The sequence below is a fragment of the Lutra lutra genome, chromosome 3, assembly GCF_902655055.1.
Source record: "Lutra lutra chromosome 3, mLutLut1.2, whole genome shotgun sequence".
Lineage (NCBI taxonomy): Eukaryota > Metazoa > Chordata > Mammalia > Carnivora > Mustelidae > Lutra > Lutra lutra.
The window spans coordinates 75,259,935-75,276,232 of NC_062280.1; the positions used below are offsets into that span (position 1 = coordinate 75,259,935).

General features: G+C 41.3%; 1 protein-coding gene across 1 annotated transcript in view; it reads right to left on the reverse strand.

Annotated features, from left to right (window-relative positions):
* The window catches only part of TTN (titin), a 274,867-nt gene extending 258,807 nt beyond the window's left edge, over positions 1-16,060 (reverse strand). The window contains 10 exon segments of the mRNA XM_047722299.1: positions 568-699; positions 2,001-2,141; positions 2,828-2,980; positions 3,523-3,850; positions 8,392-8,636; positions 8,725-8,810; positions 9,301-9,588; positions 11,030-11,233; positions 13,362-13,465; positions 15,861-16,060. Coding sequence (XP_047578255.1) covers positions 568-699; positions 2,001-2,141; positions 2,828-2,980; positions 3,523-3,850; positions 8,392-8,636; positions 8,725-8,810; positions 9,301-9,588; positions 11,030-11,233; positions 13,362-13,452 — 1,668 coding nt within the window. The 5' untranslated portion in view covers positions 13,453-13,465; positions 15,861-16,060.
* Between the last annotated feature and the right edge of the window lie 238 nt (positions 16,061-16,298).

Below are 16,298 nucleotides of genomic sequence, written 5' to 3' on the forward strand. Positions count from 1 at the left end.
TGTGGAAGAGAAGGGGATGCTGGTGACACTGAGGTTATTCTCAGGTGGCTCTGTGGCACAAAAGCAGCAAACACTTCTAGGTCCCTATTTGTCAATCAGGAATTGGGACATTTTCTTGAGGAAGGACTGGTGTTCCTTCGGGTCCGGCATCTCCTCACTTTCCCTTGAGATTTATTTGGCATGTTCAAGGCTGGTGTGTGCATGTGTGTGCACATGCCTTACAACCGAAGTGACTGAGGGCTCAGGCTGCGTGTGAGGAAGCTGTACTGGGGGTAACTGGACTGGGATGGTATCTGTCTTCCATTTCAATATGCTCTAGAAATGTCACTGATGTGCTCCCAAATGGTTCCCACCATCTCCCCACTACTGATCAACTGAGTGAAAAATTGTGGAATGAGAACAGAATCTCCATCACAGAAGAGTTTCAGAGAAACAAAACAGAAACAACAAAAAGAAAATACATACAAAAGACTTCTCCATTTAGAGGTTCTGGTAATAGGGTACACGCAGCTGGCTAGAATGTGTTATGTGTCAACAACTACAACATAGTTACAAAATCAGACTTACTGTTTCTTGAGTTACTTGTTTTTGTTCTTGTTTTGTAGCAATTTGTCCAGTAACTCTCGTTTCTTGCTCTTTGGCTTTAGTTGCAGAAATTATTACTTTTGGTACAAATGCTTTTTCAGTTTCTTTTCTTATCTGAAATCAATGATAAAAACAAACACTTACTGTCTCCCTGTCTCTAATGGAAGTGACATAATGTTTATTAAATACAAACAATATAACAAACAAACTTCTTTCTTTCTTTGAGGAAAGAAGTAAAATCTTTTTCTGGAGATATTACTAAATACATCATCTCATTTTCCAGAACCATGCCCTTTTTTTGCCTAAACCATAATTTATGCTGCTCAGGGGGAAAAAAGTTGGATTCAATACCATTTAACTGAATTGGAGAGTTGCCATCTTCTTTAGAAAGACTTCTAATTTTTCATAAATGGGTATATGGGCAATACTATTCTATGCCACTTCTGTCGTCTAAAAGTGATCTTAGGGAATTAAGTATTAGAATAGAAGGCCTTAGAAGTAATTTGTCTGACACTTTAGCGTTACAGATGAAAAATCAGGTATGGACAATTTACAATCTATCTTTATATGATATTTTTGCTTTGGAAAATTTCCTAATTATGATGGCTTGGAATATCCAGACTTACTTTTCTAAAATTGAGATGTATGGTCAGAAAAAGTTTCGTACATATCCCAGGCAAAATGTTTTCCAAATCCTTCAGCCTCTGAAGGAGGCTGTTTGGATCTGGATGCCTAAAGTGTGTGGAGGGAGGATGCGGGAAGTAGTTTTCCCCATTTACAGCTCTCCTCTTTGCCACTCACAGACACCATCCCTGACATTCCAGATCTCAGGGCTTAAAAAAGACTTGAAAGTTCATCTTCTCAAACCCCCAGCTGACAACTGGCCCCACTGGCCAAAAGCCCAACCAAGTGGCCTTAATCTGATTTGTCCCCGAATGCCTCCAATCATGACTGCCTTTTCACTTTTTTTTAGGTCATTTGACCTACAAAACCCATGCTGTCCATTCCACTTCAAATCCATGTTCCAAGGTTCTCCTATGGGGTCAGGAAGTAGTTGCCAAGCTATTTTCAAAGCAGTCTGTGCCTAGAGTCCTTCTCTGTTCCTTCCTCAAAATCTACTGTTCCTGGTTTGACCTCACTGGAGTCATGTGTTTGGTTAGTGCATCTCCAGAGCGACAGAGATGAAACCCCTTGTTTGTGTTCAAAGAAGTCTCTTTTGTCTACACAAGTGAAGCATTTGGGGACTCTAAGGGACCTTGGTATCTGGTACCTAGGAATACACAGATACAAGGGGATTTTATTAGTTTGGTAACAGCTATGTTGCCCAAGAAACAAAACCCTTCACGGTAAACATTATTATGGGTGCTGACACAGGAATGACAACAATAATTTACATCAAAACCCACTTTTTTCACCTGTTCATGAGTTACGTGCACCTGCTCTTGTTTTGTCGTAATTACTTCTCTGGTTCTTGATTTTAATTCTTGTTCCTTGGCTTTATCGGTGGCCACTACTACCTTAGTAACAGCCGTCTTCTTCTCTGCCTCTTTTTTAATCTAAATTTCAGAGGGGAAAGGAAGGGAAGAGTTTCATGCAACCTTATATAAAAGTTCCAATAATAAATCAGGATACAGACAGAAATGTCACACGAGAGGATAAGGGGGGAAGCTGGAGTGATTTTAAACTATAAAAGACATCTATTCAAATATGAGGTTGGGAAATTATCCTGGATTTATAACACTTTCCAGCCATGAATCAAGGATCACATTTGTTTTGAGGAAAGTAAAAGCAAAGGTCTTTTGAGGAACCTTGGAGAAAGGTTCCCCAAAGGTCTGCCCTGAAATAATGGTCCCCCCACCCCCGGCTCTTGGAACAGCTGAGCTCTGGACTGACTAATCTGGGATCACAGCAATGAACGCACACACATTCCTCTTGTTTAGCTGGCTTTCCTGACCACCCTTTGTCCGTCTTGACCCAGGACCATGTTGACACTTGAACTCCTTCTCTGACCTCCCATGCCAATTTTCTACTAGTTCACTCTTGTCTGTCTACCTGCCTAACACAGACCAGGATCTGTAGGTATTTCTATCTTGAACACCCTGGGTATCTCAGGCCATCTTTTGCTCAGAGTCCTAGAAGTCTGGACCACAGTGGGCTCAGGACGGCCCTCCACACGCTTGGGTCGCGGGGTTGCCACAGGATCTCTGCACACCGAGCTCACTCTGGCTGGCCACGTGCCTACCTGTTCTTGAGCAGGCTGGATGTGCACAGCAGTCGTGGTTGTCCTCTGAGCAGTGTGCTCTACAGCGCTGATGACTGGTTCTCTCACTCTGGCCATATCAACAGCAGCAACAACGGTCGCAACAGCTGCACTTTTGTCAGTTTCTTGTCTCGCCTGGATTGGAAATGACCAAGTCCATTTTTCAAATGACACGCCCAGCAGACAGTATAAATGTGCAAAGGAAATGAGCGGCCGCGAGTAAAACATATGTGGGGTAAGCGTATGTCATTGCCGAGAGAGGGGGCATGCATCATTAAAACCTGTATTTTCTGAAAACCTCACAGAACAGAGACTTTATCCCAATTAAAAATGATTTTCCAGGGCGCCTGGGTGGCTTAGTCGGTTAAGCGTCTGCCTTGGGCTCAGGTCATGACCGAGCCCTGCACTGGGCCCCCTGCTCTACAGGAAGCCTGCTTTTCCCTCTCCCTCTCCCCCTGCTTGTGCTCCCTCTCTCGCTGTGTCTCTGTCAATAAATAAGCAAAATCTTTAAAAAATATATTTTCCAAAGCATGAGCCAAATTTGGCCTTCAGTTTCTGTTATGTTCGTCTGTTCATATGCATTTCCCCTCCTAGCCACATGGACACAGCTTCATGGCAGGGTTCCAGTTGGAAACACCACCTTGAAAGGAAGACAAAGCAGGAGCGCCGGGACATACCTCTGCAGCACCAGCAGCCACAGCCTCCGCAGCGAAGGCAGCACTGGTCGACAGGCTGGCTGCAGCGCCCGCTCCTCTGCTGACAGTCACTTGCTCCTGGATCCCATATCTCCCTTCCCATCTCTCCTCTGTCCTGATCTGGGTGGCGCTCGTCACTGTGGTTTCTCTCATCTCAGCTTCAGATGAGGCCACATAGCCCTCTTGCTTCCAAGGGGGAGGCACTTCGGGGCCTGGGGCCATGCCGGGGGTCTGGGTCTTTCGGACGAGTAACGGAGACTTAACGGATCTGATGGGGGATGTGGAGATTCTCCCTGCTGGAGACACGGATCTGAAAACCAGATGGCAGAGGTCAGGAATGGCAAGATCCAGAGTTCCTCTCCCGGTCCTCGGATTTGAATGACGGAAGGAAAATCTGGAAGTGCTTAAGGCAGAGTTTCAACACGTGTGCCCCAATAACCTATTCAGAGGCAGATAATGTACTTGACTGAAAGTAATTTGTTTTAAATCTTGGTAAGCCTTAATCTCATCTGCTGTGACTCCGTAAGAGAACCAGACTGAATTCTAAGCTAAAGAATGTTGTGCCCTGCTCCACCTTCTCACCATTTAAAATAGTCAAGACAGCAGAAGATTTTCAAATACAGCAAAAGAAAGGACATGGTGAATACAGTAATCAGAAATCTAAATTTCTCTGTTCTCCCAGTGGGGGAGGTTATATCAGACAGGTGTCTAACAAAGTAAGGTTTCTATGATGAAAATGCTTGTGCAATTCTGGGCTAAAGGAGTCTCGGCTCTTTTCTTTCCCTGCAGACCTCTCACAGCTCTCACTGTGCCCACAGGCCTACGAACCTCCAGGCTAGGGAGGGAGCTTTCTTGGGACCTTTCCTGCAGAGGTTTTTTGGGTATGGGCTGTGCACCGGTCAAAGTGCTGTGAACTGCTCTTTTTAATTTTCTCTTTGTTTACCTTCACTCTCATTGTGTTGTACTCTGGACTTCTTTTACTATCCATATAGTTACTATGGTAACTGACTATTTGAAAATCCAAGGATTCCACCATTTTTCTATTAAATTGATAAAGTGCTTCTTCTAAAATAGTTTTCATTGCTTTTTATGTATATCCCAAGTGCGACAGCATCACTTGAAGAATCTAGGTGCTAACTTCTGACATTTATGGCTAAAAAGACAGTCCCTGATCTACACTAATAATTCTAGGGGTTAGCCAACTATTTTAAGATAACATTTTCATAATTCACTTTTTGATTGATTCTTAATCAACTCTTCCCTCTAGGTGGCAGTATTGCCTCATCATTGACTATAACTACTGGCTTTAGGAAAACATTTACAAATACACTCTGGCATTAACTCACACCGATCATAAGTGAAACAACTAGTCTAATTAAGGTGCAAGGCACCATTGATATCTGCTCTAAATGACAGAGTAACTTAATGGTACACTACAATATTAACCGGTTTCATGAAGAAATGTTTACTCCTTTTCTTAAAGATGGGTTGTTTTGTGAACATCAATTTACATTTTATACATGAAGTCGTAACCAAGTAAAGGGATATCTGGGGGAACAGGTCCCTGTTTTAAAAGTGACTGCCTTAGAAATATAACAAAAACATCTAACACTGTTCCAAATGTAGGGTCTAACCAAATGAAGAAAAGCAAAGTGACATGTACTTCCAAGTTTCAACCTGAGCCTCACACTTGCTGTTCTTCATAAAGTGGGGTTTATCTCCAAAAGAGTTAAAAACATGATTAGCATGACAGGAGTGATTAGCAGCAGGCTACAGGTAAGCCCATAACTGTGAAAAAATCAATGTAATTTGAGTCATTATAGGAAAGTGCTTATTTTTGCTCTTACAATAAAACATAATCACCTGGTCACAGCTAGATACGTGTACCTTATTCAACAAGATATGTTTGCCTTCCTCTATGACAAAAATCAAGATTAAATCATTAGACATTTTAGGAAGTAGTCTATCTGGCATAGCCATTATTTTCTCTACAAATTGCTATTTTTATTTCTTATTTGAAAGCAAATTTCAGGGACTGAGTAATGGGGAGTGTTATTAATGAACTGCCAGCGCTGTTAAGACAGTCAGAACGCTCCACGGAATCAGGGAAGCTCTGTAATTTTAAATGACCCTTAGGCTTGGATTAAAAATACAGGAAGTTGTTATCTCCCCCAGAAATTACATTTGGCCTGTCTTGCGGTTGCATGGTGTGCAAACTTGCAGCGAGCCTGGGACAGGCTTTGATAGCAAGACATGTTTTTAAAACTGAGGTTTTGGTTCAAGCCTTCTTTCACATTAGTGTTTGCCAGTACCTCTAATTTTTCCTTGTGGCCAATATAATAAAAACTGGAAAATCTCTAGCTTTTTTCATATATTTTTCAAACATTTGCATTGCCTCTTATGTAAAATGTTTGTCTTCTGTTCATTTTTTCCCATGTGTGTTGCTTTTTTCCTTTAAAAATTAATTTGTGGATGCTTTTTAATACATTTGCTATTTCATAAATGTTGCAAACATTTTGCCCCTAGATCTACTGTTTGCACTTTGGTTCTTTGTGGGGTCTTATTAAGCATCAACGTATACAGTCTTGTACATTATGCAAGGTTTTGAGGCTTATACATTTCATACTATAGCCATTGCATATTTGATTATAATACTTTCAAGGCAGAAACAATGAAATATCTGGAGGAAGAGACATTTTTTAAATATTTTCACAAATGCACGGTTTAGTTTAGAAATGACCTTATTTTTGCCATACATACATTTTTATTTTAATGTAGCTGAATTTCCAAATCTATTTTTAAAGCTCTCCCTCGGGACGCCTGGGTGGCTCAGTTGGTTAAGCGGCTGCCTTCGGCTCAGGTCATGATCCCAGCGTCCTGGGATCGAGTCCCACATCGGGCTCCTTGCTCAGCAGGGAGCCTGCTTCTCCCTCTGCCTCTGCCTACCTCTCTGTCTGCCTGGGCTCATGCTCTCTCTCTCTCTCTAACAAATAAATAAATAAAATCTTAAAAAAAAAATTAAAGCTCTCCCTCACAAATGTTTTCCTAAATAATCTCATTTTTAAAAATTTTTTATTTTATTTAGTTTTTATTCAGCTTTTTTAGTCAGGTTGAGATTTATTTTGTAAATGGTGTGAGGTAGAGGTTTAAATTTGTTTTCATCCAAAAGGAAAGCTAATCAGGCCAGCATTCTTTATCGAGGAAAATGTCCTTTATCCCACTGAACTGAGAGGTCACTTTGATTAAAATTGGAATGTACTGGATGGGGCACCTGGGTGGCTCAGTGGGTTAAAGCTTCTGCCTTCGGCTCGGGTCATGGTCCCAGGGTCCTGGGATCGAGCCCTGCATTGGGCTCTCTGCTCAGCGGGAAGCCTGCTTCCTCCTCTCTCTCTGCCTGCCTCTCTGCCTACTTGTGATCTCTGTCTGTCAAATAAATAAATAAAAATCTTTTAAAAAAATGGAATGTACTAGATACTTGATTTACTGATATTTCTAGACGCTCTGTTCTGCTTCTCTGATGTGTTTTCTATTCACTTACCAATACCACAGTGTTTCGATTTCAGTAACTTAAGGAAACTTGAATATTTTTTAGGTCAACTACCTGCTTATCATTCTCCCTTTAAAATTTTTCTTGGCAGGGAAAATCTCTCTACACTAAAACAATGATATAAATTGATCAAGAAACATTTTCTTGTTTACTCCAAATTTTGGACATTTTTTTCAGTTCATCATATTAAAAACCTCAGCAGGTTAAACCAAGTTCCAACGTGTCAAATTTGCTATGGATAATCCACCCTTGATCATAGAATTTCTGAGCCCTGATGAGACACACTCACTTTCTGAAATACCTCCATTGTAACGAAGCTTAGAAGCCCATCTTATTTTCGATGGAAAATGACATAAGCAAATGCAGAGTATTTAGAAGGTTTTACTTCTTATCAGAAAACAATTATACAAATTGTTCTTATGCTCTACCTACAAAATACCTTCAACTAATTATCTCATTGAATCCTCACAACACACCTTGAGAGCAATCTTACCGTGATTTTCTTTAGCGTACACATGATAATGACTAAGACTCTAAGTGAATTATTTAACCTCTTCAGCTCCACTCACCTATCTATAAAATTAGGAATAATAATTCCTAGAGGTTGCTGTGAATATTTAAGGAGATAATAATACACAGAATGCCAATCAAATGTCTGACAGAGAGAAAGGGGCTGATATATAGTAGTGATTATTTTATTGTTATTATTATTTCCCTAAGTCACACTGTTAGCAAATGATCAGGCTGACTGAACATAGGGCTTCCAACCCTAAATTCTGTGCTCTTTTTATTTCCCAGCTTTCTCTCGGCTCCTAAAGCAGAACTTTGTTAAATGGAATACAAATAGGAATTCAGAAGCAGAGTTTATAAAGTCGTCCAATTTACCTGGGGACAGTGAAGATTCGTAAAAATCATTTTCAGGACCTTTCAGCTTACCTCCTTTACCACATGCTACAGTTTTGATTGCTTCCCCCTACTTCTCTTCCTTCTTTCTCTTATTTCTCATCTTACTGGATGAAACCTAATTCAAAAATGCATAGTGACTTACTCTCCTTTAAAAGGCTTTACCTGGGACGCCTGGGTGGCTCAGTTGGTTAAGCAGCTGCCTTCAGCTCGGGTCATGATCCTGGTATCCTAGGATCAGGTCCCACATCGGGCTCCTTGCTTGGCAGGGAGCCTGCTTCTCCCTCTGCCTCTGCCTGCCACTCTGTCTGCCTGTGCTCACTCTCGCTCCCCTCTTTCTGACAAATAAATAAATAAAATCTTAAAAAAAAAAAAAAAAAAAAAACTTTAAAAGGCTTTACCTGACAGGAGACGGGGTTGGTGCCCGCACGTGTCTGACCGGGGACGGGGAGTGTCTTATCGGCGATGGGGACTGCTGGCGGGCCAGCTGTGCTTTGGCAGCAATGGATGGTGGTGTGGGAGACCTTGACTTGGGCTTGGGAGGTATCCTAGGGGGTGCTTTATGTGGCAGCTGTTGCCCAGCGGCTCCATCCATGACCATCTCAACTGTTGCAACTGATCTGGCATCAAAGTGGGCTTCAAACTTCTGTAAAAGACGAAAACAAAGCCTGTGTTGAGGGGGAACACTGGCAACTTTTCCGAAAGGTCTGAAAACCAGCGGTATAGAAAAATACCTTTTCAATTCGGGTTTGTCTTGTTTCTGAAATCTGAGCAGTCGAAACAATTGTCTTTGTCTTTTTAGCGGGTACTACTTCTTCACCTGTGGGGAGGGAAAGACCGAAATTTAGGAGGAGGCACGGCGAACCATTTCTGAAGAGCCAATATTAATTCTGACTCCAAAGTCAATCCAATTTTCTAGTTGTCTCAATGGGGGAAAATGCAGGACATTTTGGATTTTGCATTAGTATAAATTAGGTTTTAAAATAGAATATGTTCATTATCAGATAAGGATTTACTTAGAACCACTTTTTTTAACCCACCATTGGTCAATAATTTGAAAACATAGATGACTTAATGGAAATAGTGTCCAGTTCCTAACGGCCTAATAAGTGCAGAGCTCATCAGTGAGGCTGAGCTCCTGCCTGGAGTCTCAGAGACTTTTCTTTTCATGGGCCTTGAAAAGCCAGCTGCCTGTTTCAGCTCCCAGCATCCCCGAGGCCCCCAAGGGGAGGCAGGCGGTCCCCTGGCCCTCCTGCGTCCTCCATCAGTAAGTACTCTCTCCTCCCGGTTGCTCTGCCTCTGCCACGTACCTTGAACCAGCAATTCGGCAGTCGAAGTAGCTCTTCCAACGCTATTGGTTGCATTTACGGAATAGGTCCCGGAGTCTTCAGGGTACGCTTCTGCAATCAGTAAGCTGTAGAGGTCGCCTTCTTGTGAAATTTGAAAATCAAGGGAGCTCTGGATTTCGGCTCCATCCCGATAGAACTTCACCACAGGTGTAGGGATTCCGGTCACTCTCACTTGGAGTCGTACTTGGCTTCCTTGTCTCACGGTCATGCTCTGCAGTCGTTGAACAAAGTTGGGTGGCGCTGTCTCTGCTGTAGGGGGAAGAGAGGAAAATCAGGACTCTAGCCAGGGTGCTCCCAACAGGTTATTTTTAAACCGTCCCAGCTCTGTTTCCAAAAGGAGGTGATGACTCCCTGAACCAAACACCCGTGACTGTCCTTGATCCCAGTTCATGCACAGGATAGCAAGAAAGGAGCCAGAAGATGGCAGAAGGTGAATCCTGTCACCATATTTTATTTTTATTTGCTTTGTTTTGTTTAGGAGCTGTAAGACGCCACTGTTGGTTTTTTGTTTTTTAAGAAAAAGCCTCGATATTGTAATGTTTTTAGAGACTCTTTTGGACACTTCCTCTCAGCCTCACATCTAGCACTATCTTAACCTGTTAAAGTAATTTTGTGTATTTCAGTAAATTGCATTGAAATGAATTCTGATGGTTGGTTTGATAAGGGGACCTGTGACTTACAAAATCACTCTTAATTTAATGTTAAAAACCCTAGATTATCTCCAAATTGATGTATTCAAATAACCCAAATATTTACTTGCATTTAAACATTAATCCAAATAGTGACATGATTTAATGTTAGTTATGTTACAGAAAGGGGATTTTTTTTTTGGTCCATTATGTTGAAAGAAATTTTTTAGAAATGTGAAGAGAGAATGGGATCAATTTTGACATGTTTTTGAGTAATAAACTATCACCCCTGTGCATTTTCCATTTCTGAATTTTCTGGATGTGTGTTAAAGTTCACACATGATGTTCCCTGATCCATTGATAACAGCCCTATACTTGAACAGTGTTAGTGGTATAGTGTATTGGCTAATCACATATAACATTATGTAGCTCATTATACAGATACTGTTTGTCATGTATAAAGTAGTGCAATATTCTGTGGGTTAACAGCTTACCAGGAAGTGAAGGACGGAGAGAAATGACAGAGGCTATAAAGACAGGTGGTAACTTTTCTGAGGAAACCGTGTTATGCATCTGCCTTTTTCTGTGTATGTCCATGGTGTAATAGTTTTAGATATGGAAAGTAAGTAAAGAATTATTGACTTTATAGATAAAAGCAGTGTTTCTTGAATGGGTGGTCTGTGGGGCACTTACATCAGAATCATCTAGAAGCTTATTAACATGTAAATTCCTGGTGATGTACCTGTTTCCTTAATAGACTTATTATAAACAAGGCTCCAAGCCTTTCCACTTGCTCAGAAACATGGTTTGTAATACACCCTTAACATACTTTTGAGTGTTTAATATGTGTACAGAGGAATTATTCTCAGCCACTTTTGTGCTGTATTTTGAGAGGAGAATTAAATTTTACACAGCAAACAACTCTGCTATCAATTCAGCCTCCAGCAGGCCCTTCTCTAGATCTACTTGTTCCTCAGTAGCTCTTCCTGGACCTCCTTCCCCAAGGGCTGGAGATGCCCTGGGGGGTGGCGCAGAGGCTAGGCAGGTCCCCTCCAGCCCACCTGTCACGAGAAGCTCAGCAGTACTAGTCGCTTGTCCAGATCCATTGGTGGCTCTCAGGGAGTATCGTCCACTGTTGGCTTTAGTCACGGCGGGGATCGTCAGTCTAGCGCGGCCATCGCTAAAGGAGATCTGCACGCCGGGTAGAGTGGAAGTGGAAATTGCCTGGCCATCCCTAAACCAGCTCACCTCAGGAACTGGGAAACCTGGAGCACAAACACAATTCATCTTTAAGTTGGAATGGGGTCCTGCAACGTCCTCCACTCTGTCCTGCTATGTCCTGCTATGCCTTGTCCTAACCCCAGGGTCCACTTGCACACAATTAGGGAGGTCTGTGGGTTTGTGTAGAGGTCAGTACCTCCATTTAATAGGAGAGGAAGGAGGCCAAAAAAGGCTCAGTGGTTTTTCCAAGGTCCCTCAGCTAGCGGTGCACACAGAAGACTAGAATTTCTATCTCCTGCCCTCCTGTCCCAGGTTCTCCCTGATACAATTTAACAGACATCATTAAAATCACAAAAGGGATTTATAAAATCGTAGAGCCAAGGAAACTTTGAAATAAAAAGTGACTGTCGTCCTCCTCAAAAACAAGAGCAAAAGCAGCAAAGGATCTAAAAGGGCTGCCTAGTAAGCCTGAGAGAACAAACCCATTTGGGTCCCTCCTCTGCGGTCGCAGGGACACTGTCTCCTTGAACTCTCCTGCCTTTCAAATGTGTAATCAGTCAAACAAAGTGCAGAGAGAGAAGTGGGCTCTTGTAGAAGATGACACAAAGCCAAACCTAGTCTTACAGAACAACATAGATTCCAGGAGTTGCAGAAAGAAAAACCAGATTCTCTTTAGTTGCCATAAATTGTGGAGCTAAGAACTACATGTACATGGTTTAATATTTTAAGTATATTAAAATTCTGTACATTTGGAAGGCAGGAAGCAAATTCAGAGCAGTGTTTATTTTATATTAAAATGAGGAAGCGAAGAGAACCAAGAGAACATTTATTTTCTTGTCCTTACATTAACCAATCTCCCACCACGGCCAAGTGAGTAGTTTGACTAATTCATGAATGTCAAATATTTTCAGTGGTGTTTTCTTAATAATTTATTAGCACATAGTGTGAAAGAACAAGCAGCTATGAAGAAGCAAGCTTGCACTACTTCGCAAATGGGCGTAATTCCCACTGAAGCCAATTGTGTTCTGCACAGTTCAAAAGTTACTGAGTATTACAAGATACATAAGCATATTATTGGAAAATCAGAGTCTATCACATGTGAGAAGAATGGAATTGGTCTCTATATATACATATAATTGATAATGAAGAATGATTGTATGATATTTGTGCAATGTAAATGTCTTATCCAGTTAGGAGTAAGATTGGCACATTAACTAGAAGACAAAAGGAGGAAGGAAGAGATCTTATTTTATATCTTTATTAGAAGTCAAAACATGAAAAAAAGGGGGGGGGAACAGGGCACTGTGGAGGTACAAACTTGATTTTCGATTAATCCATGCCATTTTATACGACCAGTTACAATACAACAGATGGAGACAATATTATTAAATAATTTGAGATTATTTACAATATAGTTTGTAGATTATCCTCATTTTCCAGAAGATAGTATGACCTAGAAATCATGCATTTTTTTTGGAACTTTAAACTGAGTTAGGAAGAAGAAGAAGAAGGCTGAAAACCCCAGAACTTTCTCTTAAATAAAATTCTAAGGTCAATGTTTATTTATCTTTAATATATAGACCTCAGTGGCATATACTATTTTTTGTTGTCGTTTCCAAAGATTGGAAAATCTTAATTCACTAGAATCCCTTAATACAGATTGAAAATACAAGAATAAGATCACTAGGAGTTAGGTCAACTCTGAAAGTTTTCAGCTTCTTAGGAAAGTCCACAACATTGTTATTTCCCACTCTTGGGCACCCAGAGAACCCCACCCCCCACCAGCCCACCCACTCGCCTTGCCCCACAGCTCCGCAACCTGCCCCTACTGGACTTGGGTTCCTGGCTTCCATTCTGGCTCTGCAGCTGAACCCAAATATAGAATGACCAAATTTGGTCATACTTAGCTGCTGGATTCTGACAGCAATTTTAATCCAATGCTAATTATTTTGCTTCGTGGAATTATAAATATGAATAAAACATCTCCAAGCCATTATATTGTCAGATTTTGTCAGTACTCTGAAGGGTATACCCTTACGATGGCCCTTCCATCCAGCTGGACCAATTTTACAAAGTGAAAGCCAGGCTTAAACTTGGCGTCAAGTCCTACAGCTAAGTTCACACACGGTGGGAGGAGGCGAGGCGCAGGCAAGTGCGCACGCGTGAGCTTACCACTAATGTGAGCCTCAAAGGTTGCGGTACTACCCTCCAGTACCACAACACTTTGTAACGGCTGCTTAAACGTCGGTGCTTGAGTTGTCATCTTTTCAGGCACTCTGAAAAGGAAAAGAAAGTAAGTTAGAAGGTCCCAGCTAAGGCCACTCGAGCTACTCTGGAGACAATGGAGGCACACCTTTTCCAAACAGATTGCCCCTGAGATCATCTGTGGGCCCTAGAGGGATGGGTCGACCTTCTCCTTCGTGGTTTCAATTTCAACACAGGACTCTGAATTGATTTGGGAGCTTAATAAAATCGCAAGACCAAAGAGAAGGGGTGGGGGGGGGGGCGGGTAGCAGAGAGAAAGCAGAGCAAGGAATGCCCCCTAGTGGTCGAAGAGGGAAATTCCGTCTTACCAATGATAGGACACCTAAGTGACAGATAGCAAGAGGAAAGCTGGAGTACGTGGGAGCAGAGAACAATAAAAGATGTGTGGAAAGAATAGAATGAATCTGTGCATCGGTTCAATGGTTGGGAGATAATTGTTAAAAAAAATTTCCTTCCTCCCAATATTTTTCACTCACTCACTCACTCTCTATTTTTAAGGTTGGCATTGATTTGGGTCTTACTAGTATCTCTTTAAGTAACTAGTATTACTTTGAGTCCTTTAAGTAACCCAGTAATTACTTCAAGTAAACTAGTACTACTTTAAGATTAGTTTAAGTAATCTTACTAGTATTATTTTAAGTAATTACCTTAATTAAGTAATTACTAGTATTACTTTTAAAACTACTTAAAATAGTCACCAAAACTAAAAATTTGAGCTTTTCAATTTCTTTCCTTACTTGGAAAGTTCTGGCAAGTCTTAATGACTATGCAGACCTTTTATAGACAGGACACAGTGCTTTCTATTTCTAATATTTCTTCATATTATACTTGCTCAATAAATGGTGCTACTGCTCAAGTCAGTAGTCAGGGAAATTTAAACTTCTGTGAGTAGGCTAACTTTAATTACAGAGCTGAAAGAAAACTACTGACTTGAGTACTTAGTGAGGAACAAGGTCCAAACCTGACAAAGAGAACACTGCTGTGAAATGTAAAAGAAGTTAAAAGTCTCGTACTTTTTCAATACAAATATTCCAAATCAAAGAAAGGAATATGAAATTTGCAGTTCAGTCCTTTTAAGTGGAAGAAAGTACTTTGTCCATCAGTTCCAGAGAGATGATGTGAAGAATTTTCTGATGCACAAATGTCTTATTATTCAATGCAAGTATTCCCACTATTCTGATATAAAAAGCAGATTCTCAATTGTCTGTTACTTCATTACCGCTTTTCACAAAATTCTGTTCACTGAAAATTTATGGAATGGTAATTTTTCTAGTGACAATTCTGCACCTTATTTTAAGTTTTTACTTCATTGCAAAGAAAGGGAAACCAGGATTCCAAGACAACAAAATGTATATTCGGAAAACTCAAATAATATCTAAAAGTTTTTGTGAATCTTTTGTCAAGAACTCCATGTAGCAAGTTACACGTAGGACAAATAACTTTTTGTGCCCCACTTTCCCTGTTTACAACCTAGTGCATCTTCTAAAAATAGCCATACTCTTTTACACCATTTATGTATTATATACCAATGCATTTACAGGCATTTATGATGAATGACCTAAGTCCAGGAAGATGGGAAGTCAAAGGGCATTTCGATATTAAAAGTTTCTAAAATATTATTTCTTGCCCTTAAGACCAACATTTAGCTCATATCATATCTTTTGATTATGAAGTAAAATACATGAGATACTGAGTATTTTATAAAACAATTATAATAGAGCTTTTCTCCCAAATGTCTAAATATGTCACAATTAACCTGTCTAAATTGGTCATTTATTCCTATCAGATAGGTCAGCTTAATGGCTTTAGCTCTTGCTCTTGAAAGGCCTTTGTGTAATTAGGGCTGAAGGTATGCCTCTGAAATGTCATGTTCCCAAAATAAACTCTCCACTGTTGACTGACAGCGGGCAAGTGTTCTGTCACCGTCCCGCAGCTGATCCCTCTGCAGTTGATTCCCTTAAAAAGTCATCAGGGTGTAGCTGATACCACATGCATTTTATCAGAGCTATTCCTGGTGCGTCTCACTTTTTCACTGAGTAACATAACCTTGAACATTCTCAGCAGACACAAAGAGTCTACAACAGAAGCACACATTTCTCTCGCCATTTCCGACCTCAGCTTCGACACTTTGAAGGACACGCGGGGGATTCACACCACTGGAATCACTAACCCCAGCTGACAGGCCAAAGCCTGGAGCTTTTTAAAGAAACCTGAATGAGCAGATTTAAATAACGGGCCGGTAACAGCAACAAATGGTTAGACAAACACCCCCATGCGGGCACGTCGCACACGCTGGAAGGACAAGTTCTATCTGGGACGTAGAAACCACTAAGGAAGGGGCTCCACTGTTTAAAAAAAAAAAAAAGAAAGAAAGAAAAGAAAGAAAGAAAGAAAGATGGCGCTCACCTGATTGCTCACGAGTGCCCAAAAAGGGTGGGACAAAGCCCCAGGTTGCTTCCGAAACGACGTCCTATCTGGAGCTGGTGTTTTCGACCATCTCCGACATGAATTGGTGAGCCTCTAGACTTAAAAACAAAACTACACAGTCGAGACTGTGTAGTTTTGCTTTTCTATGCAATCCCTACACCCGAGGCGAGGCTGGGAATGCACGACTGCTGGAGAGCCAGGGCTGGGCTCGGCCTTTTTATTCCGCAGATCTGCTGACAGCCCCGCATCCCCGGGCGGCGCCCACGCTGATTGGCCGTCACGGGGAGGCCTGACGGGAGACGGATCTCCCCGGTGGGGTCACACGCCACCTGTTCTTCCCATTGGCAGGGCTAAATTTAGTTCCTCCGAAGAGGCTTTACCAGGGAAATAGAACCGTATTTAAAGAATAACTGTATT